At 49.8% G+C, this 21,742-nt stretch overlaps 8 protein-coding genes across 8 annotated transcripts; 2 read left to right on the forward strand and 6 right to left on the reverse strand.

The window, feature by feature from the left end:
- Positions 1-4,990: 4,990 nt before the first annotated feature.
- On the reverse strand, positions 4,991-7,203 carry NUU61_002134 (peroxisomal copper amine oxidase; the record flags this gene model as incomplete). The annotated part of the gene is made up of 3 exons (XM_056652716.1): positions 4,991-5,337; positions 5,425-6,675; positions 6,750-7,203. The coding sequence occupies 3 exons, from the start codon at positions 7,201-7,203 to the stop codon at positions 4,991-4,993; spliced, it is 2,052 nt and encodes a 683-aa protein (XP_056513783.1).
- Positions 7,204-7,824: 621 nt separating this feature from the next.
- Positions 7,825-8,043, forward strand: NUU61_002135 (uncharacterized protein; the record flags this gene model as incomplete). The annotated part of the gene is made up of 1 exon (XM_056652717.1): positions 7,825-8,043. The coding sequence occupies one exon, from the start codon at positions 7,825-7,827 to the stop codon at positions 8,041-8,043; it is 219 nt and encodes a 72-aa protein (XP_056513784.1).
- A 180-nt stretch (positions 8,044-8,223) lies between these two features.
- NUU61_002136 (uncharacterized protein) lies at positions 8,224-8,541 on the reverse strand (the record flags this gene model as incomplete). Its single annotated transcript, XM_056652718.1, has 1 exon — positions 8,224-8,541. One exon carries the CDS (start codon positions 8,539-8,541, stop codon positions 8,224-8,226), a length of 318 nt encoding a protein of 105 aa, XP_056513785.1.
- A 2,081-nt stretch (positions 8,542-10,622) lies between these two features.
- NUU61_002137 (CCR4-NOT core DEDD family RNase subunit POP2) lies at positions 10,623-12,155 on the reverse strand (the record flags this gene model as incomplete). The annotated part of the gene is made up of 2 exons (XM_056652719.1): positions 10,623-11,603; positions 11,691-12,155. The coding sequence occupies 2 exons, from the start codon at positions 12,153-12,155 to the stop codon at positions 10,623-10,625; spliced, it is 1,446 nt and encodes a 481-aa protein (XP_056513786.1).
- Positions 12,156-12,345: 190 nt separating this feature from the next.
- On the forward strand, positions 12,346-12,670 carry NUU61_002138 (NADH dehydrogenase [ubiquinone] 1 beta subcomplex subunit 3; the record flags this gene model as incomplete). Its single annotated transcript, XM_056652720.1, has 2 exons — positions 12,346-12,443; positions 12,514-12,670. The coding sequence occupies 2 exons, from the start codon at positions 12,346-12,348 to the stop codon at positions 12,668-12,670; spliced, it is 255 nt and encodes an 84-aa protein (XP_056513787.1).
- Positions 12,671-13,137: 467 nt separating this feature from the next.
- On the reverse strand, positions 13,138-14,649 carry NUU61_002139 (WD40 repeat domain-containing protein; the record flags this gene model as incomplete). The annotated part of the gene is made up of 1 exon (XM_056652721.1): positions 13,138-14,649. The coding sequence occupies one exon, from the start codon at positions 14,647-14,649 to the stop codon at positions 13,138-13,140; it is 1,512 nt and encodes a 503-aa protein (XP_056513788.1).
- Positions 14,650-14,980: 331 nt separating this feature from the next.
- NUU61_002140 (acyl--CoA ligase) lies at positions 14,981-17,048 on the reverse strand (the record flags this gene model as incomplete). Its single annotated transcript, XM_056652722.1, has 6 exons — positions 14,981-15,307; positions 15,378-15,700; positions 15,760-15,922; positions 15,982-16,254; positions 16,317-16,697; positions 16,773-17,048. 6 exons carry the CDS (start codon positions 17,046-17,048, stop codon positions 14,981-14,983), a joined length of 1,743 nt encoding a protein of 580 aa, XP_056513789.1.
- Positions 17,049-18,115: 1,067 nt separating this feature from the next.
- NUU61_002141 (uncharacterized protein) lies at positions 18,116-20,603 on the reverse strand (the record flags this gene model as incomplete). The annotated part of the gene is made up of 9 exons (XM_056652723.1): positions 18,116-18,250; positions 18,307-18,657; positions 18,706-18,891; positions 18,942-18,979; positions 19,036-19,923; positions 19,987-20,114; positions 20,176-20,324; positions 20,380-20,459; positions 20,513-20,603. 9 exons carry the CDS (start codon positions 20,601-20,603, stop codon positions 18,116-18,118), a joined length of 2,046 nt encoding a protein of 681 aa, XP_056513790.1.
- Between the last annotated feature and the right edge of the window lie 1,139 nt (positions 20,604-21,742).

The raw sequence follows: 21,742 nt of genomic DNA on the forward strand, positions 1-21,742 counted from the left end.
GTGGCTATAACGGCGCCTACTGTCACCCGGGCTATACTTCATCTTATAACCCGCTGATTATTCCGAGGAGGTCGAGATCTGGGTCATCTATGTGCCATGGGACTGGCCTCAGGGCCGTATCTACACCGTCCGGGAGCCTTTATCCAGCGATCGTTTTATGTGGCCGTTCTTGGGGTTCAGGCATCAGCCTGGCGAGTGTGAGAACCATCACGTTCGAGAGAGCACATCAAGGCCGGCCACTTGATCAGTTAGAGATCGCAGGAAGCTATCTCTTATCCCAACTTGCCATCATTGCCGGAACAAGAGAGGAACCTAGTATGCGACCCGCAATCTCATCCCCTATGTTCTTTAATCTATACTAGCTAGGAACCACTTGCTGACACGAAATGTTCTATAGTCAGAAATCTCGCATTAGGGTGGGACAACGCTGTTCGCCGGGCTCAACAGGGAGGGGCTAACACCAACACCGAAAGCTATCGTCTGTTTGGCCTGGTGACAAGCTTGCTTCCTGGAGATTGGAGTGATGGGACACTGAAAACTTAATGGATTTATATCAGCATGCATACGGGAATGACGTTGTTTAAGGGAAGCAAGGACGGAGTTGAATGGGATGAGTGGAATGGTAGTTCGACATGAAAAAAAGTGAAACTGGCAGAGGTCAGTAAAGAAGAACTGGCATCTAGCTACCGACAGAAAGAAGACAGCAGAGAAGGCAGAACAGTTAGTTGGAAGATAAGAAGAACTAGCCAGCTATCTACTCTGTAGAGTCGGTCAAGCAGAATCCAGGCACCTCTCTCAATATTCCTTCTTTGACAACCAGCTAACAGACTAGACATTGCAGTGGGGATCCAGCGGGTGTCAGATTAATAGTTTCTTGGTTTTTCAGGCCGAGTATCGTATGCTTTGGTCTGAATCCATTCATTATGTAGATTTAGCATCTTCTCACTACTCAATAGGCTCGCTGGCATCCTCCCATATCGATCCGTCTGCATTGACAGACAGCCTCCAAGCAGAACCCCGTTTGTAGTATATACCGGGAATCGCAAGTCAGTCATTATTACCAATCTCAAAGTTTTGTGTGCCCGCTTCCCGGAGTAACAGGCCTGCTGTGGATCCAAGAAGAGTAGATGGCGTAGCAGGCAGGCTTCCAAGCAAGGTTGAAGAATCCATCCCCGTAACTAGTACAAGGCGGAAAGTCCACACTAGCCAAGGAAGTTGAGCCACGCCTTTGCAAGTTAGCGTAGTTAGTGATGAATGAGATACCATAGAAGCCGCTGATCATGTACTGAATCTCATCGTAGGTTACATGATAATCCAATCATCATTATAAGCCCTGCATTCTTCCCCATTCTCATACTTCTTTGCCAGATAAGAAGGCGGGTATTCCTGTATGGTCCATATAGATAAAGAAGACATAAACCGCCTTACGAGACAGCTAGTTATGATATAAGATTTAATTTTCACGCCTTGTATCATTTATCATTCCCCTATACTTACATCAGGTAATCTATACGCAACTTTTGACTAGAATTACGGTTATCTCCCCTATTCTTAGTTATATTCTGACGAAAAAGTTTCGCAGTTAAGAACCCGACATACCTCAGTAGGCTTTTGTACTGATCGTCCAAATTCCTGGTCCTAATCTAACCAATTTTATATTAGTAGTCGTGAGACTCTTTTCGAAGACTTTGAAAATATATACTCGATTCGTCTATACCACTAAATTTGTCAACTGCACTATATAACCGAAATATATCATTATGAAATACGACCCTCAACCATATGGTAAGTCGGACTACGGTAGATACGAGGACTAGTATATAGGCCAATCCACCAAAAAAGGAGGAATATACCCTAAGTGCTAAGGTTCAGATACAAAGATATATTGTATAAACTTAAGTTCAAACTTAGACTGCGTTTATAGGCCGAGATGATTTAGCTTATTAGAATTCTAAGGGAAAGTAGGCAAGAAATTTTGACAGTGAAGGAATACTACTTTTTTGACAATTTGTTCAAGATCTTTATCCTAGTCTTCTTTCGTAACTTAGATAGCTTTATAATCTATATCCCTCTTCTTCTGTTAGGTTATAAGTCCCTTTGCTCGCTGCTAGGAAGCCTTATACTAAATAGTATATCGCTGTCGACATCCTCGTCGACCTTACTATCTAGATAGCTTCGCTGTTTATATAGCCTCGACCTCGCTGTCTGCCAGCTCTCGGCTTACCGCCTTTCCCTATATCTTTAGCTCGCCTACTTACAGATAGCTTCTCAGCCTCTAGGGTCTTGTTTCTTTTCTGATTAGTAGTCTCGACTAGCTTTAGAAGTTTCCGAGGCTTCATAACTGTGGTATAAGCACTAGTAACCGTTACGTTGAATACTTCCGCGTCGTTTAGGCTATTTACAAAAATAATTATACGAGATTCTATGGAGCCTTATAGTATATTACGAAGACTCATTTGAGATAAACAGTCGAAATAAAGAGATAGAGGGAGAGATATAGGGAGAAATGGAGAAAGAGGGAGAGAAAAATAACCCGGCCTCCTACATCTTCCCTATGCAAGAAGCAGGGGTACGCCTAGCGTAGTGATTGCCTGTCCGTCACTGCACTCCCCTGCCTGCCTTTGAAGACCGATAGTCTACCCACTTTCTTAGAATGACCCTAATCGCCCCCGAATCAAGGCTTACTGCGTAACTGAGTACTAGCTACTCAATGCGACTCCATCTCGCGCCTCTCGATTCATAACCAAAGCCACTCACGCCTCACGCCCATCGACCAACGCTATTGACCCACAAAAATCATGGCATTGAACAAGAAAACGCCTCAGCCCCAGCCCTAGCCCAGCCTTAGCCGGCTACTACCTCGCTTGCCACCTCGGCTATCAACTTTGACCAGATTTTTCAATCATGAGCGTAGGCTGTAGGCTCTTTAGGCTTAACGGGCCTCTCTTTGCTTTTTCAGCTTCGTCATTTCTCATAGTTTAGATAGCTTCATCTGTCAAAAATATTCATTGTATCTCGGTGTCCCCAATACTATTTATTAAGGGGTTCCGTTAGAGACTTGAATTAGAGATATATCAGAAACGACATCATCAGCAGACTGGTACTGCTGCTTCCAACATTTCTCTGTGATGCGATAGCAAGCATGCTTGTCGATAGGGAACAGCCTATTTTGGAAGCAAGACAATATCTCTTCATCATCTTCCCAGCTGTCAGACGTATATAGAGGCGGGAAGAAAGGAGAATCAGAAGGGCGAAAAAAGAGCGAGAAGCTAAAGCGACGACGGAGGACTTCACGCACGCACACAGTGACTCAGGATGCTTAACAAGGATACAATTCAAATTTGCCCCGTCGATCACTATCAAATCCGATATGGTGTAGTGGCTAACATCGCCGTCTCTCACACGGCAGCCGGGGGTTCGATTCCCCCTATCGGAGTTACATTTTTGACTCATTTTTGTTCTGTTCCTGATGTTCACCAGGCTGATTTTTCATTGGGTGCTAATTCAAGCGAGTTTATGATGTGGATCACTTCGATCCTCTTCAGGAACTCTAACTCCATTTTTGAACGATTGATTGAACTTATGTACTAAATAACCTGTCTATTCGAACTTAACCTGCAGTATTGGCTGGTGTCTGAATGGCATGCCTAATTTAAAGTAATAGGTGAGCTGGGACTAGATCAAGGATAGTCTATGTGTAAACTACCTAGTAGTTCAAGTACTGGACTAAATAAACACTCTCACCAAGCCTGTATCAGATGTTCTCGGCATTCATGGTTCGAAATTGACTTAAGAATGTCAGCTTAAGAGTAATAGCTTAAGTGGTTCGTTTAATTTGCAAACATGTAGACTATAGAGCGACCATAGAATGACCACGAAAGTAAAACTGTGGTTGTTGCCATTTATTCTAAATTTTAGCCCTAAAAAACTATCAAATATAAAGATATATTTGCGTCTGAGGTAATATCAAGCACCGGTAGTTCAGTGGTAGAATAGGAGATTGCAGTTGTCCCTTTCGGGATATAGCAGCTATCTCAAGGTCCTGTGTTCGAACCACAGTCGGTGCTTTTTTTTTCATTTTTTTTTCATCCCCCCCTATTAAAAAACAAGAGCCTTCTACGCAGGAAATGCACGGTTAAAGTCACAATTGAATAAGATACTTTGGTACTATAAGGAAGATGTCTTGTTGATTATAAGAACCTTTCTACCCTTGGAACCTTAGAAGGCTCCCGACTGGCATTAACCTTATGCAATTATTTTACTTTCATTGATAGTATCAAAAATTGGCGCTGGAGCCCATACTAGCACCGGTAGTTCAGTGGTAGAATAGGAGATTGCAGTTCCACAAAGCAGCTATCTCAAGGTCCTGTGTTCGAACCACAGTCGGTGCTGAAAATTTTTTTTAATCAAGTTGTAACCGTCCTTCCAGATGCTATCCGTACCCCGCGCTAAACTGCTTTTGGTTCAATAATACAAGTTTCATTGGTGCTGGCCTGATATGGGACCACCTACAGGTCAAAGTTCCTAGCCTCCATATAAAGTCGCAATAAAAAGCTTTCTATGTGGATTTCAGTAGAACTAGTCCTCTATAGTACATTTCGGTTTCGGCGTATATCCAATATGAAGATCCCAAGGGACACTCTTATAGAATTGGTTTCTATTCTAGAGGGGAGCATCTTGTAGACACCTGGTGCTGCGTCTTTGGATAACTTCATTTTCCATGGCTTATGACTCTGATTTGCATGAATATGACATCCAGACATTCACGGTTCTCAGGGCTTTAAATAAGGGTGGATGTTCGTTTGGGGGATGTCTAGATCACTCGCCATATCAGATATAAACAACTGTATTCGGTGTGCCCAGAAAAGCGAAGCAGAATATGGCATCGAGGGCTAGGTTTGAGAGAAAGGAAGGAGGAAAGAAACAAATATTCATGAACCGCTGAAAGACAGAAACGCCTATTGTCAAAAAAATAGCCAAGATCATAAATTCAGACCTGCACACTCGACCCATCGCTCTTCTTGCACACACATGCTCCCGCCTCAGAGGCAACCTGCGACGGCGTGCGAGCATAGCTCGGCGGCACATCGAGGGCCGGGTTACGATCAAAGAAGTTGCGCGGACGCAACAGCAGTGTCATGGGCTCGGCGGGCATGATGGGGTAGTCTTCGGGCGAGGGGAAGTGAGTCAGCCCAAACGTGTGCCAGAGTACGATATCGGTGTTTTCGATACAGCAGTCTGAGCCCGCGGCTTCGATCCAGGCGGGGAGGCCCTGGGAGGGCTCGCCGGAGGTTTGGGGGACATGACGGCCAGCTGGATGGATCTGGTCATCGGAGTCTGAACGGTGTGAGAAGGTAGGTATATACTCCGAGAGACATAGGGATAGAGGGAGACCCAAGGAAGAATGAAGGAATGAGAACATACATTTGGTAACGTGCACTGAGTGCCGAGCAAACCCAGCGCGTTTCCACACCAGCCCGCCTTCCTTTGGGAGGAGCGGTGGCACATCGCGACTGACCAGCTTGTAGCAGACGGGCTTCTTGCTGTATGGGTTCAGCTTGTTGGTGTTAGCCATCTCCCAAGTGCGACTGGTGAAGCCGTCATAGTCGGACATGGACTCGCGCGGAGTCGAGTATTTGGTCTTTTTGGCGTAGAAGGCATTCCCGTACTTGTTCTCTGCGCTGCCAACCTCGCCAGGTCCCCGAGTGGCGTCGACTTGGAAAACAGTGTTATCGGGCCCGTCGATGTTGGGGTCGACGCGCAGGCAGAACAAGTGCTGGTGGTTATGTGCGTTTACCCCCGGGTACACCTCGGTGCCCCAGCCCTTGGTATCTTCACCCGGGTTCATGGCGTAGGTATTGAGGATGCCTGTTAATTTGATCTCCAGCTGCACGGTGCCGTCCTGGTGGAAGATCCAGTACACGCAGTATTCGTAATTGGCTGCGGTGAATATATGAGAGATGATAAGTTTGCGGCCGCGTGTCACAACCACCGAGTCGTCGCGGAAGTCCGTGTGTTTGAATAGGATTCCTGCGTCTTCTTCGTGGATGCAGATGGCATTTTTGATGATAGTGCTCGCGCCCGCCCTGTTGACGAACGCCGCATCCATATAGTGAATGGCGCCCTTGCAGTCGCAGCCCAGGGACAGACTGTTGGTCATGTATCCGCCGCCATACTCGCCCAGATCGAACGCGTGTTTGCGCTGATGTGGGTGTTCGGGATTTCCGTAGGGCACCACCATCTCCGCCAGCGAGAGCCGATAGAAGACTGGCCGGACAATCCCTTTATCATTGAAAGTAATGTTGTTAAGCACAATTCCCTCTCGGTAGTTGAAGCCGACGTGAATGCTCCAATTCTGCCACTCGATGGTTCGGCCGTTGACCTGGAATGACACCCCTTCTGGCTGGGTGATGTGGATGGGTTTTATATCTGTCCGGTAGCCGCCTTCTTTCTCAATGTCTGCGACATGGTAATTGTTTGGTGAAACCTTGTTGACGGGTCTCCGCACTGGTGGCACGTCAATGTAAATGATTTGCTTGGTCTCCGAGTTGTAGATGGGACAGAAGTCCAGCGGGAAGGTGTACTGGGAGTCGTCGACATGCGGACGGTAGTACATCAGTGCCTGTTGCAGACGGATCCCAGTACCAAATCGCTCATCATACCCAATGGTCCATGCTAAGCCAAACCTCAGAATGTTAGCATTGAAATATATTCTGGAAGTATATGAAAGTGGATAGAAGCCGACTCACGGTCACAATATACTTTATCCATATCTTCTTTGGGGATCCCAATGATACCGCACTGTTCAATAACCCGAGGATCCTGACGCACGACATGCTCGACCTCCTGGAGATCCTGCATAGTGATCAGAGGCTGGACATTGGGCGTGTGGACCCACTGTACGATCTTCTTCTGGTCGAGATCGACCACGCCATCGTACAGCTTGCCGCCCGGAACAATGGCAACCACATCAGCTGCTCGCGCCGGGCGAGGAGCGTGCTCTGGATCTGCTAGCCAGGCCATCATCTCGGCCTTGCGGGGCTCATACAACGTGACGGCGTTGAAGTTGAGCGGGCCATGTTCCTTGCGGATGATGGCAACCGCGGCATCGATTTCAGCCGTAGAGAGGGGATCGAACGGGTGAGGCGGCGGCGTAGTAGCATTGACCTGATGGGTCAATTGCTGAAGTCGGTCGAGAACCATTCTGTGCTAGCTCTATATATGTCTGGGGGATGGTCGGATGGTTGGGGGGGGGGGGGGGGGGGGGTGTCTGAGAGAAGGATAAAGCAAGGAACCGAGATCGTGCACCAAAATGGACTTAGAGTAAGCAGCTCAACCTGACAGCTGAACTCAGCAGGGTATTTAAGGGCAGACGTTATCGCGACCTCGGATCTCCAGGTTGTACTCCACGATCGACGGCGATTAGATAAATCGGAGGCCGGATCGATTGCCCTAATCGAGTATGGTGCGGGATCCTTGAAGGGCAACGCGATGCTTGTTGACATCGACGTGTTCAACGTGCGGTGATTATTCATTTTGCAAAAAGGACGTTCTTTGAAGCGGGTTGAGTTTCCTAATGCATGAATGATCTGAGGTAGTTGGGTAGATATATGCAAAGTATTTTGTAGTCTACCGCCTTGAACTGATAAATACTTCGACCAACAAATGGCTAATCCCCCGCTATCCAATTAATTTGTTTGTATGATAGGAGACTACGATAAACTAAACAGAAATACACTTGGACAGCAACCAGCCGGTTCTTCTGCACCACTCATAGGTCATGATAGACGTGAGAACCTGACTGTGATACGAATCGAACTTCCCATGGCCTCCTTCATCGTCAGTCGTTTGAAAAATAGCCAAAACCTCGTACCCAGCCCTTCATTCTCGGTTGATGACGCGGAGAACCTGGAGAATTTGGAGAACCGGGAAACTTCCCTCTTCGAGACCCGTTGCTCTTTGTCGTTCTTCCGGCCAATTTTGGATCCACAGCCCGACAAGCAGGCTGCGAGATCGGAGAGCGCATGCAAGAAGCAGCCCTGACAATCCGATTGTGTGTGTTTTAATATTGATGCAGCTCTCCCAATCATTTCCAGCTGCGATGCGGAGCATGGTTGTGACCCAGAATTCAGTTTTGTCGTTGGACTGATCGCATATTGGGGTCTTCTTGAAGTAAGAGACTGTCGAGTCTGCAGAACATTGGGTTGCACGTGCAGATATGTATTATGCGTAGCTCATGGCAGTGTCATGCGACAGGAATGATAGAGGTTGAATGGATAGAGCAGATTCTACCGACGTCCCTTGAGACCGGCTTGCACCTTGAAACGATTCAATGGGTCGTTCTGACAGAGGCATGTCTGCATGCCATTCATCCAGCCTCTTGGCTTGAATGATTAGCAAGTTTTCGTATTCCTTAAACTGTGACTCGCCGTCGGGAGCTAGTGCAAAGCTCAGAGGGCAATCTCCTATTGGACCGTCGGCGTGCTCCTCGGACTGTGTAGGTCTGTCATGTACTTTTCGCCAGTATTCTGCAAGACCCATTGCGGCAAGATTTCATATCAAGCCCCAATTGTATTGAAACAGACAGGCTCATCCTCTGAAATACCGGAGTGCTAAAGTGAAACCTCTGCCACCAGTTAAGCAGCTGAGCCTGGAGCCAGGCAGCAGGCAATCCAGCTCGACTAGGGTCATTCTGGATTCCTTTTTCTGTGCATTGTTGGATCAAGCTTGTCACACCCGTGGAATGTAAACCGAACCCTCGAAAGTTACCCAGAGACGATTCCAAATTGCAAAAAAGGACCAAAACAGTCAGAATCGAGTTCGGATCTGAGCCTTTGTCGTTCTCCACCCAGAAGGTGATTCGGCGTATGGCTGATTGGTAGTATTGCTGGCTGAGGGTTTGGTGTGAGATGTCGGATCTGCACGAAAGCCCCGGGATATCCGATATTGTGAATGGTTTTCTTTGTGGTAGCATTCGACTGAGTTGGCAGGCTGCCAGTGCGATGGTTGTATCGATCATGACCAGTGGAAGTCTCTGCAGGATTCCGAACCGTTGAAAGGCAAGATGTAGAGCTGCGAGACACTGAGTATCCCAAAGGTTCATGTAAAAAGTTTCCTGGTTTGAACCGCGTTTCAATGATATCTCGTGGGGGATGTTGGCTTGCAAAGTTCCGGCTGTGGGTTCGACTATACCCTCATCCGCTAGAACCCCAGATGAGGAAATACAGGTCATATCGTTGCTGAGAGGTTCCGAATTTAGCATCTCGCATAGAAAGACATCACCCCAGAGGCTGAGACGTGATGCGGTGCCCGAGAAGGGAGATGCTGGATTATTTTCTTCCCCAATTCTGCCCTTCGATCCTTCTGCTCCAGTACTATGCCGTGATGAGCCGGGCGGATGAGTTTCCCAAGGTAGCTGGGCACTCATTGAAGACAATTCCACCCCACACTCGGATGCAGCACCAAATCCTGCATCGACACCCAGAGGAAGAGGTATTTCCGTCAGTTTCTCGACCCCGGGAACCAAAGCGCCAAAGAGACACCTTGTCCCATCGTATGCGAGCTCTTCACATTGATTATGATCGATGATTGTATTTCCTGTCTGTTCTGGTGTATATAACGGCGAAGTTTTAGAGTGGTCTCTCCAGGTAATAGACGGTACCTCATTCCTGCATGATGAATGAAAAGACACTTCCCGGGACTCGAAGTTCGTCTTCAAGGGTTCACAGCGTTCCCATAACCGCGCGCATAGACCACAGACGGGCTTCTTCTCATCACACTATAGCATCTCAGTGACCTGTGAACATGCAATAACGAGGCAATGTGGACCAAACCCTTTTTCGACGTCGATGACACATCATACAACCCGTTCGTGAACGCACAATGCCGGACTTGGTCGGCCGGAGGGGATCTCGTCCACTCATTGAGCTATAACCAAGAGCAGGATTATATCAAAGAACTCGGCGATGGAGTGAGTTGACATTTGTGACTTGGGATGTGTGGTGGGCTTGAATCATCGAGTGGGGTCCCGCTGTCGGTAGTTGGAGACGCTCCGGATTGTGGCTATTACATGATGGCATACAATTCGATTATCTTTATGGAAGTCTTTTGATACTCTGTTCAAATACAAGGTGAGATGTGGCCTCCAACTATCTGGCACATGAAAAGTTTCCTGACTGTTGTCTTTCTCACTAGAAGATACTGCCTATAGTGACAATGTATCGATCTCCAGGGCTATGTGCCGAAAGAAAGAACGTAGAAGGAAAAAGGTTGCTGTACATCATACCCCGAGTCCGATCTATACCCGCAAAGAAAGGAAACGAAGAAAAGAAAAACAGACACCTAAATGTCCATAGTAAACGGTCGAAGCCACGATAAGATCAAACGCCTGAAAACTCAAGAAGATGAATTTCAAATACCAGCCATATGGAAAAACACCAGACTCCCCCTGACCTAACACCTCTCCCTCGTCCAGATGCAAAGGTCGACACAGGCGACGAAACCCACGCAAAACGACAGGCGAGAAGAACGAATGCCGAAGAACAAACAGCACCAGTCGCACGCGCGTATGTACATGCATCATATCGTATCAATGCTTCACGTTTCCCCTAGTTCCCGCGGCCTCATACCTTGCCTATGTGGAAGGCCCCGCCGGGCGTGGGGATACCGAAGCCTGCGCCATGGTGCTGAGGTGTGTGGGCGCCAGTACCGACGTGCCCAGTGTTGGGAGTGGTGGGCGTACCAGCGGAGTAGATAGTGGCCCCGTTGAGGTTCGGAGTTTGCTGGGCCATGTGATAACTCAGTGCGGGAATCTGGCCGTTCAGACCCCAGACCTGCCCGGAATACTTGGCTTCGTCGATGGTGCCATTGAACACGAGCTGACGCATCTTCCAGTAGATCTCGCCCGTCACGAGGGAGTCCGAGCCAGCCTGGTGAGCAATCCCGACCCGCTTTACGCCGAGTTCGTCTGCTACGTCCTGCAGACCGGACTTCTGGCCCAAATTGGCGAGAATCTGAGCGGCGGCCGGCGTCAGAGGCATGTCGTTGACGGCCTGGTTGCGGCTGGCGTGCTTCATGAGGTACTTGATGTCGTACAGCGACGGGAAGAAGATGTTGAGAAACTTGTGAAATTCCTCCTCATTCTCGGGGAGAGGGGAGCAAAGCATGATCTTCACCAAGTAGCCAAAGTCATAGCCGGAGTGAAACGAAACCCAGTGGACGTCGTCCAGCAGCACCAGCCCCGAACTGATCAGCAGAGAACCAAACTCGAAGGGGTCGATGCCGTTCTTTTCATGCATGTTGAAGTCAATCCCAGACTTGGCCAACATGGCTGTCGACTCCTGGGCGTACATGTCTCCTTCAAGCGAGAACCGGAAATTGAACTGCCAGGTGCAGGGTGCGGGGGCCATGGCGTTTCCGTACGGCTGCCCGTTGGCATCGGTGGCGTTGGCCGGGGGCACTTCTCCCTCAGCATTAAACAGGGTAATGCCCAGCTGGATCATCTTCAACAAGTCGACATTGCATCGGAGAGTCTGGTAGTGGTAATCGGCCTTGGTCTGAAACGAACCGATCGGACGGGCGACGATCCCAGGGAATTCAGTGTCCTATATTCCAAGAAATCAATACTGTTCATATTTCCCACCCATAAAGGTCCATCACGAGAACGGTGACAAAGAAAGAGGGACACCTACCATGCTGATGTATGGGTATTTGTCGACCAACTGGCGCAACACAGCCATCTCTTGAGCCAAGTTGTGTTTCCACACATCGCGAATCCGTGATTTCACAGCACCAGCCTTTGATTCCAGAGCCAAGCGTCCATCATGACCCTGATGGAGCTGCTGCTGTTGCATTTGTGCACCGCGCGCAAACCCCATCTGAGCCGCATGGCTAGCCAGACCGGTTCCACCGCCATCAGCAGCACCTGCAAACCCAGCAACTGACATGCCACTTGATATTCCTGCTCCAGAGAGTGTGAATGGGTTCATATTGGTGTTTGGGTTCCCAGCAAAGCCAGGATGGCCACCAAGCGAAGGGGGCGGCAAAGCGGAGTTGGCGGATTGAGCGTGGGGGGGTTGAGACTGGAGATGGGCTTGCTGCAGGGAATAAGGAGCGCCTAGGCCAGAGGGCCCATATCGGCCGACGGGAGGAGGCATTGTAGGAACTCGGTGCGCATTCCAAGGTGAATTGGGCGGAGAGAGGGTCAGGTTTCCTCGAAGGCGGGCAAGCTATTGCGCTTCCGCCTTGGGCTTAGCGCCCATCCGTTCTGCCAAGTCTGCCTGAACTCTTCTTTCTCCCCTTGAACGGGCTCGCCGGATCTCTCGCTCTCTCCCTAATTCCTCCACTATGCCTGCTCGAAACCCTACTGGATTCGATCTCAAGGAGTTCAAGGCTGCGGCCTCTCCGTCATCTGTCTATGCCCGCCGAGATCCTTGGACACGCAAGTATGATGATAGCCTTTCCAATCTGAGGGGAATTCGCGGTCACTAACAGTGCATATTCTTCTGATTACAGTGAGACCTGGCGGTACACCGGTCCCTTCTCTCGGTTCAATCGCTTCAAGGGACTCTTCCCCGGTTTCGGAATTGCGACCGTCGCTTTTGCCGCCTACTGCACATATGAGCACTTCTTCCTGAAGGATGACCACCACCACGGTGATGCCCACCACTAAAAAGCTCATACATTGGAGATGCATGTAGAGCAGTTGAGGCTCCCGCCGACCGAGCGATTGAGTGGAGGACGGATACCCAAACAGGCGGGAGGACCTCGCATCCCGTTGGTGAGATAAACTCCAGGCACTTGCTGGTGGCAGCGGTGGCTTCGGCCGGTAGAGGAGTCGTTGTTCGTGTCATGGCAGAGATACAGACGGCGCTTTGGGTTGGGTTGATTTCCGTGTACATAGCTTATGTTCAACTACCACATCCAGATGTCTTTTCATTGTTCTACCGAGAGCTATCCGAATTGTGTTCTTGATATCCAATGGGATAGTTATACATTGGGATGGGGGTTTAAAGCTTCTAGCTCGTTTATAGAGTCAATGGCGTGGCATGATATCATAATTCACATCAATACGATGCTGGAGCCTCGCGACTCGAGCAGTCTATATACCTCGGTAACCTTGGGGGAATCGCAGACACCTTACTCCTCAAAGACCAAAGAGATCCCATCATCACCGGCCGTGACAATGCGTTTGCCATCCAGTCCCTGTACAAAGCCCATAATACCACCGGCCTGTTCGCCATCCTCGTTTTCCGTGGCGGTCATATGACCTTTCCACTCCTTCAACAGTCCCTGCGCGGCAGCGGCGGTGCCACCACGAGCATCCCAGCGTCGCACAACACCGTCCAACCCAACAGACGTCAGCAGCCATGACCGACCCTGACCTGCAGTGGCAGAGGCAAGAGGGCCGGAGCGAGGGGCAGCTGTCGGTACACGGCTCTGAAGGAACTCCACCTTAACCACGGCATTGCCCTCGTGTGCTTCCTTGATATGCCGGCGGACGGCAAACCGATGAGCTGCGTCGTACAGCGCGATCGAACCATCGACAGAACCAGCAGCAAGAAGGGTGAGCGGCGGTTGCGAGAAAGACAGCGTCTCGATACCGTCTGATTGCGCCTGGAGCGCCGCCAGAATTGTGCCTGCGGCAGAGGCACCGCTAGCAGCTTGGGAGGAAGCACCGGCTGCCAGCCGAGGAAGACCAACAATCTTGATGTGGCCCTCGGCGCCACCCACTGCCGCAATACCACCACCGGGAGACACGGTAATAGAATACAAGCCGCCATCGACGGCAAACCGCTGGTCCTCGGCAGTCAAGCCGATGATAGCACTCGTGCCTTGGGATCCCGAGATGCCCGCGGCCGCCGCGGCACCGAAGACATCATAGACATAGAAACTCCCATCCTCGGAAACGGTTGCCAGCAGATTGCCGTCGGGGGTCCAAGCACCCGCCGTGCAGGATGCGGTGTGCTGGAAGAAGCTGTGGATGATAGAAATGGGCTGCGCGGAGTCGGTGTGGTCGATGCGGAAGACCCAGGCGCTGCCGTCGTTGGCGCCGAGTGCAATGACGTTGTGTTTCTCTACCGTGTTCTGGTCACTTGGACACACGGCAACCCAGTTAATCTCCTCGACCTCTTGCGCCTCGGCCACAAATTCCCACGCGAAACCTGTCTTCTGGGGTGTCGTATCCCGCCAGGCGCGCAGCTTGCCATCCAACCCCGCCGTCACGACATACTCGCCCGCTGGCTCTGTAAAAGCCACAGCATTCACCGTGTCTGCGTGTCCGTCCAAATTGACAACAGGCTTCAGGGATTCGCGCTCCCGGGGCTGCGGGTTCGACTCGTAGCTTTGCGGGAGCACGGGTCGGTCGCCTGGAGTCGAGTCGAAGATGTACGCCGTGTCGTCGCCCGCACCGGTGATGACGATGTTGTTGTGTACGGGGTGCTGCGCAACACAGAAGACTGAGTCGTTGTGAGAGTCGAAATGCGCTGCCGAGTCATTTTGGAAAGTGATCTGCTCCTCGTAGGTCATGGGCTGGTCGTCCTCCCCGTCCGATTCCATGGGGTGGTCTTCATCGCGGTTGAAAATCTCCTCGGCCTCGTCTGCTTCGACATAGGCGTCGTCTTCACCCTCTCGGCGGGGGTCTTGCGACATACTTTAGGTGGGTATGGATATACAAGCTTTTTTTTTTCTGGCGCAATTGAGGATTGGCAGTCGATAATGGTGTCAGACACAGACACTCTCCTCAGTTGTTCAAATTGAAAAGGAGAAAAAGAACAAAGACTGGGTATCTCTGGAATGTGACGACTCAAGAGAAAGCAAAAGACGCCAGTCGAACTGCTTTTTCTACAAAAAAATCCCCGCTTAGAAATCCGACCCCGCGACAAACAGTGCAAACGCGCTATCGTTATCTATGCTGCTCGATTCAACTCGCAACTCACAACTCGCAACTCTCAAATATACAACCGGGAATGGTGAATTACATCTAGAGCTTGACTCCCGTCTTTCTCCGTGCCTCCTTCTCTTGGTCCCGAATCAGCCGGCGTAGGATCTTGCCACTGGGACTCTTCGGAACAGCATCGACAAACTTCACCCCGCCTTTCAACCACTTATGGCGAGCCTTGTGATCTTGGACATGCTTCCGAATGGACTCACTTGCTGCTTCATCCGAGCCAGCCGCGGGTGACTTAACCACAATGGCCTTTGGGACCTCACCAGCAGTCTCGTCGGGCACGGCGATGACGGCACAGTCTGCGACTGCTGGGTGGGCGAGAAGATGAGCTTCCAGCTCTGCAGGCGCGACTTGCATACCCTGTGGTCAATGTTGTCAGTGATATGTCGAATTTGAATTCCCGAAGGCATCAATCAGGGTTGCTGCAAACCTTGACTTTGATTAACTCTTTGATGCGGTCGACGATGAAGACATGCTCAGTGCCCTTCGGGCTTCGACGGATCACAGCTTCGTCTCCTGTGCGCATCCACCCATCCTCGAAGGTTTCCTTGGTGGCTTTTTCGTTGTTCAAATACCCCAAAACTACGCTGGGGCCTCGAACCACGAATTCGCCAGGTGTGTCGTAGCTAGTAATCTCTTGGCCCTCTGGGGACATGATTCGCGCCTCGAATCCGGGAATGATGCATCCCGAGGAGCCAAGTAGAATATCCGTGGGATGAGTCGAAGTCACAACCGTGCAGGTTTCCGTTAGGCCTGCACAAGCGAAGTGAGTTTTGGGGATCTATTGGAATGCCTGTCAAGTCAGGTCTTACCGTATCCTTGCCGGATGAGCACATTGGGGTAAACCTTCTGGAATTCGGCCGCAGTTTCCGTACCCAATGGTGCGGCTCCGGTGAACAGCTCTCGAACGGTGCTCAAATCGTACTTGGAGCATACGTCTGGGCTCCTCAGCATGTTGATGATGATCGGGGGAACCTTGATTTACGAAGTCAGCATTTTCACGAAATCCAGTTTCATGGCGGGAAGCTACGGACCAAAAAGAGCGAGGTGATCTTAAAGTGCTGGATCGAGGCCAAATAGGACTTCAGCTCGAACTTGGGGAGCACGACGGTCTGGTCGCCCCGGTAAGCGCCAGCATGACAGATCACTACCAGCGCATAGATATGGCTTTGTGGCAGCAGGCCAAGCGCAATATCGGTGTGGACGGGGCTTGACCTGGTCCGTACAGCTTCACGGTGCTTCTTCTCATAAGCCTTGATTTGCAGTGTGTTCGCGATGACATTGCGGTGGGAGATCATCACTCCTTTCTACACTCATTGTCAGTTGAATGCCGCCTTTGCGTGACGAGACCAGTCGCTATTCGACCTACCGGTAGTCCGGACGTGCCGCTGGAATAACACAGGAATGCCGCCCGGCGAGTGCCCTCTCCCGGTCCCCATTTCAGGTCTTCCAGCGGTGGGAGGGATTTGCCCGCCTCCAGGATTTGAGCAAGCGACTTGTATTCCGTTGGAGTCTTTGTGCTCCCAAGGATCTCTTGTGGCAAATCGATCAAATAAATTCGGCTCTTGGGAAAACCGGCCTTGGCAGCAGCTTCAAGGGCAGTGGGCAGCAGTGGAATGCAAGTGAACAGCGCCTTGGCTTTGGAATCCAGCAGCTGGTGTCTCAACTCGGGCGCTGAGTATGCAGCATTCGCCGGAGACACCACGCCTCCCAGTCGGTGCACCGCCCAAAACAGAGGCAGAGAGTCAATCTATGCGGGCAAGAAAATGGCATCAGTCATTTATTATTATTTTTTTCTTTCTTTGTCAATGACATCGATCCATACCGTGTTCACACTGAAAATTGCCATTGTCTTGTCCCATTCCGTGCCCTTGTTTGGCGCCCATCCGAATTCTTTGGCCAACCCGCGAGCCAGCGAGTCGACCCGGTCGACGACTTCGCGCGACGAATACGACCTGCCCGTGATCCCGCAAGTGTAAGGATCTCTGGATAGGTCATGGGCCACCCGTCCATGCTGCTCGTTGAGCATGAACTCGCAGATCGGGATGTGATCGGAGACCGTTTCAAGCTGGCCGTATTCTTTGGGCGGCAAGAAAACCATGGCTGCCGTTCTTTTGCGTCACTTTCTTCTCGGTGATATCTATCTACGTATGACAGTTGAAAGAGGTATGTATAAAGGGGGACAAGATCACTGCTAATTGACTTTTCATTAGCTTAGAATCTCCCCAAGAAGGAATTTACACTCACCTCTCTATATGATCTTGCTCTACCAAGATAACAGGAAAAAAAAAATAAAAATAAGAATAAAAATAAAAATAAATGAAAATGAAAAACCCCGGCGAAAAGGCGTGAAAAAAAAGGCGAGCAGAGTGAAACCCGGGGGATTAGAAAACGTGGAGGGCGTGTGCGGGGAAATCGGTAAATGCAGCGAAATGCGAAATACCCCAGATTGCGTTTAGTATATCAGATGGCGCGGACGAACTGTTCAATGAAACCAGTTCAGTATAAGAATAGCCAAGGAGTGATCTCGACTGCGAAAATAAGATCAAATCAAGAGAAATTTAAAATAAAATAGAAAAGATCATGGCCGACCCCGTTCTTATTAGTATGCAGGCTGTTGGAGAGCCGATGGTACCGAATGACGCCAATGGGGAAATGCCTCGGATATTGGCAAATCTGTGATCGAGGGACCCGCCCTGGCCCCAAACCCTCAAAAAAGGGTCGGCGGACTAAGGGGGTTCATGTTGGGCCTTATTCGTCATACCCTGGTTTTGTCTAGGAAAGAGTTGCAGTTGCACAGCCTGCACACAGTCGGGTCTTTTTTTTTGTTCTTCCAATTCTCGAGAATCACTTCTTCGGTAAAGCTCAGAGAAACTATCAGCAGCAATTCATGAGTTAATTCATATCGTGCAAGTGGATATAGCTAATAATTATCTCTCGCCACATGCAGCAAACAGCCTTGCAGTCATAGGAATAACCAGGGGTATATAATATAGTCAACTTCAGTCGTGAATGCATTCCCCATTGAGCCGAGTTAATCACCCTCTGCACAGCAGGAATAAAATCGGAAATAGAAATGTCGATAATAATATAGTCGAGGAACACGCAGGAGATAATAGTATATCGGCGGAGAGTCAGAACGTGGAAATGCGAGATTGGTAAATCGAATCATTGTCCATCGTAAATTTGGTCGGGGGTGAGAGTAAAATTCCCTTTCTTTCGATCGTGGTTGTTGATATGACCAGGCTTGATGTATCGCGCGGTCAGAGCAAAGCGTAGTTTGTCCTCGGGCACCACAGAATGCTGCACAGGTCAGAGACAACCCATCTCGTGTGCTAAAAGGGAGTAGGAGGACCAACCTCGTAGAAATTCTGCAGCTTTTCTCCATGCATGACAACCAAATCTCCATGGTTGAGCTCAATCTTGATGATGGGGTGTGCCTCCCCGCCTTTGGTCTCCCCGAGAAGCTTGCGACGATCAGAGTCATACTTCTGTTTCGAGATCTGCCCAGCCTCAAACTGGTCCTTCAGCATCCGGCGATTGGCTTCGAACTTGCAGTGCTCGAGCACAGGGTCCTCCTCAAGTGGTTTTTTCACCCGGCTGAGCCCGTTGTAGTACCTGTACTTCATGCGGATGAACATGGTTGATTTGGCTCCGAGAGAAAGGGTAGCGATGGTTGGACCCAGCGATGCTTCGCCATCGTCATGATACTTGAGAACTTAGCTGGTGGTGAACATTCTCATCCACATGGGACTTACCCCGATCTTCATCCCTTCGAGGTAGCCAAGCATCAGCAGCTCGTTGGGAGCTAGGAACTCATCACCCGCACTGGTGACTGCCATTTTGGTGGCCCATGTCAAACGGCCCAATGCTCGCAGGACCTCATCCGACGCTTCATCAAAGCCCTTGGAATCCACAGATACAACATATTTGTATGGCATTCCCTAGTCAGTGGTCAGTGCTGACGCTCGGGGAAAGACCATTGTCTCCTTACGTAGTTGACAGCAAAGTGGGCAGTCAATGTTCCGGCAACTAGTCCCCGGGTTAGTTGTTACTCCCTTGGGTTTTTGCAAAGATGGATAACTCACCAACGCTCTGCTGAAGTGGATACCGTCGAAGAGCGAGATTTTGCTCTTGGAGATTTTTGAAGAGCTCATTAGGGCCATGCTTGCGGCTATTGATGGCCCTGTTGGAAACCAGGTGGGTGATGGAGCCGATGCCACTGATTTTGTACGTGAGCTTGCGGTATGGGAACAAGGACTGATCATCTATCTCGGGTCTGGCGAATTTCTCTTCAAAGAACAGTGCTCGCTTGATGGGCCCCAGTTCCAGGTCATCGAGGACAGAGCGCAGAGAAACTGGAGGCATGTTCAAAATCTTCTCAAATGTGCAATTATTGCTGACTGGAGAGGATTTGTTGGCAAGGTCATCCGTGCATTTCCAGCCGTCCCAAAATACACGAGAGATGCACCGAGAGCACTGAGGGCACACTATACCCTTCCACGTAATGCGAATTGTGCTGACATCTGCATCCTTGTTGTTGATGGTTGACAGGAGATCAGGCACAAGGCTGTGATGGGGCTTGATGCTTGCATCTGGCTGAGCACGAAAGCTCAAGAAATCAGGATGGAAGCTAAGGACAACCGAGGCAGGGGCACCGTCGATTTTCCAGAATGCATCGCATGATGGCTCAAGACACATCCACCCTTCCTTGTATAGACGAAGGCTCTCTCGGAGGCATTTCTGGCACTGAATGGATGCTGGCTTGGTGTGGAAATCTCGTTGCTCCAGAGGGACAACCGGGGTAGAGTCGTTGGCTGCCCACCAGCTCTTCTCCGAGAGATGCAGCTTTTCGAAACGAACCTTGAAGCCGGTTTTGTTTCCGATCTTTTCATGCCAGACATTGGTAATGCGGAACCAATCCATGACGTTGTAGCGATGAGGAAGCTTTCTCTTGAGGAGGGTGTTTCTATTCCCTATGGAAATAGTCAACACCCCGATACCATGTATGAATGTCTGCTCAAGATGGGATCATATACCGATGATGAGGCCGATGGGAATTTTCATGCTCAGGCTGTTCAGAATGCTTTTGACAGTCGCTTTATCTGCGTCAAGGTCCTTTGTGAGGATCAAGTTCCCCTCTGCGTCCTTGACACAGTTTCCACCGCTGGTTAAATTAGCATATACATTATTCAATATACCAGACTTTCACAAACAATGATTCTCACATTCTGGTGATGACAATCTCATCGTCGATGTATGAGCGGTCACCACAATCAGCATCCACCAAGAAGCCAAAGCACAGGGTGTTCAAGTGGTAGGCACCTCCCTGGGTGGAGCGAAACCACGGGAGTGCATCACAGAGTTCAGGACGATTCTAGGAGAAGCATTGGTATTACAACCCTCGATTCCTAACGATGGGGGTTACAGACCTCCGACCAGGCAGGGGGCTGTCCGTATACTGGCTCCAGGGTCGGAATGCCTGCAGCAGCAGCAAGTTTTTCGGGTGCCACTAGATAGATTTAGCACCACCTATTCCATCAAATGGGATCAAATTAAATAAACAGGATGCGAAACCTTGAATGCGTGGCTTTCTGTTTGATCGGGTGACTCGGCCTGACTGTACAGGCCCAGCGACAGAAGTGTCCCTAGCCATCTTAGGTCTTGTTATGGCTAGGTCTTGTTCTGCAAGATCAATGATCAGATAGGGATACGTCCTGCATAGGCAACACTTGTCTCGTGATCTAGATGGTAAATCAAGAGGATGAGGTCCACTGTAGAGGAATTGGCAATAGAGTAGTCGCGGGATCACCAATCCCCCCCACACATGGAAAAGAATATATATAAAGGGCAGCTGTGGGCGAGGACTGTTGAAAAAGCACAACTGAGTGCCCAGTAGCGATGGAATCAGGGAAGAAATTGATGGAGAGGAGGATAGGTAGAGGAGGAGAGAAGAGGACTTGGGCGGAGTTCAAGTCGAGTCACGCCTAGGCAGTATAGAACAACATTCGGATTCGCAATATATATCTTCTTTGCCTCGTTGTCGCCATAGAGGCACTTTGATAGATGCAAGCTAATTGCCATTCCTTTGTAGATTATTTTCAATATTTTTTGGGCCCAAATTAACAGAGGAATCAGGGGCATTCTGTTGGTCTGCCTAGTATGAGCAACCCTGAACAACCATATTTCAAAATCATGATATGCATGGATTATTGTAAACAGGAACCACATCAGGCATGTGTGGCTGGTAAACAAGTAGGTTGCTCTCGGCAGTGCACAAGAGTATGGGGCGCAGTGGCTCAGTTTTCTTGTTTATATTCCCCAGCTGAAAGATTCAGCCCCCCTTAAGACCCTAAATAGACCAGGGGAGATCCAAGCCAGCAAGAAAAAGCCAAATGCTGGATATATTAACAGAGTGGAACCCCTGTCATATGCGGAGAATAAATAGACGTCAAGCGAGAGAAATCAAATCAAGAACCAGGAAGATCCATGGCAAAGAGTGACTGACATTTGAACTGGTGAGCTTATGCGACTCTTAAGAGACTCGCATAAGTTGTTCAGGCATCAAAAGCAGTCAACATCCAGATGTACTGGTACCTGGGATTGGCGGTGGGGAACGGCGGTCGCGCCGGTGCCCAGTACCTCTTCGTTTAGGCACAGCGGATTCTAGAGTTCGCTGTAAGCCAACATTCTCTCTCCCCATCCACCTCACGCGCAGACCTGCCTTGTTGTTTGGGGGATCCCCTTTTCACACTTCTGTTTTTATCCCCGCGACACTCGTTTTCTCTCGAGGGA

Source organism: Penicillium alfredii, assembly GCF_028826965.1.
Source record: "Penicillium alfredii strain IBT 34128 chromosome Unknown utg000004l_segment0_segment0, whole genome shotgun sequence".
Lineage (NCBI taxonomy): Eukaryota > Fungi > Ascomycota > Eurotiomycetes > Eurotiales > Aspergillaceae > Penicillium > Penicillium alfredii.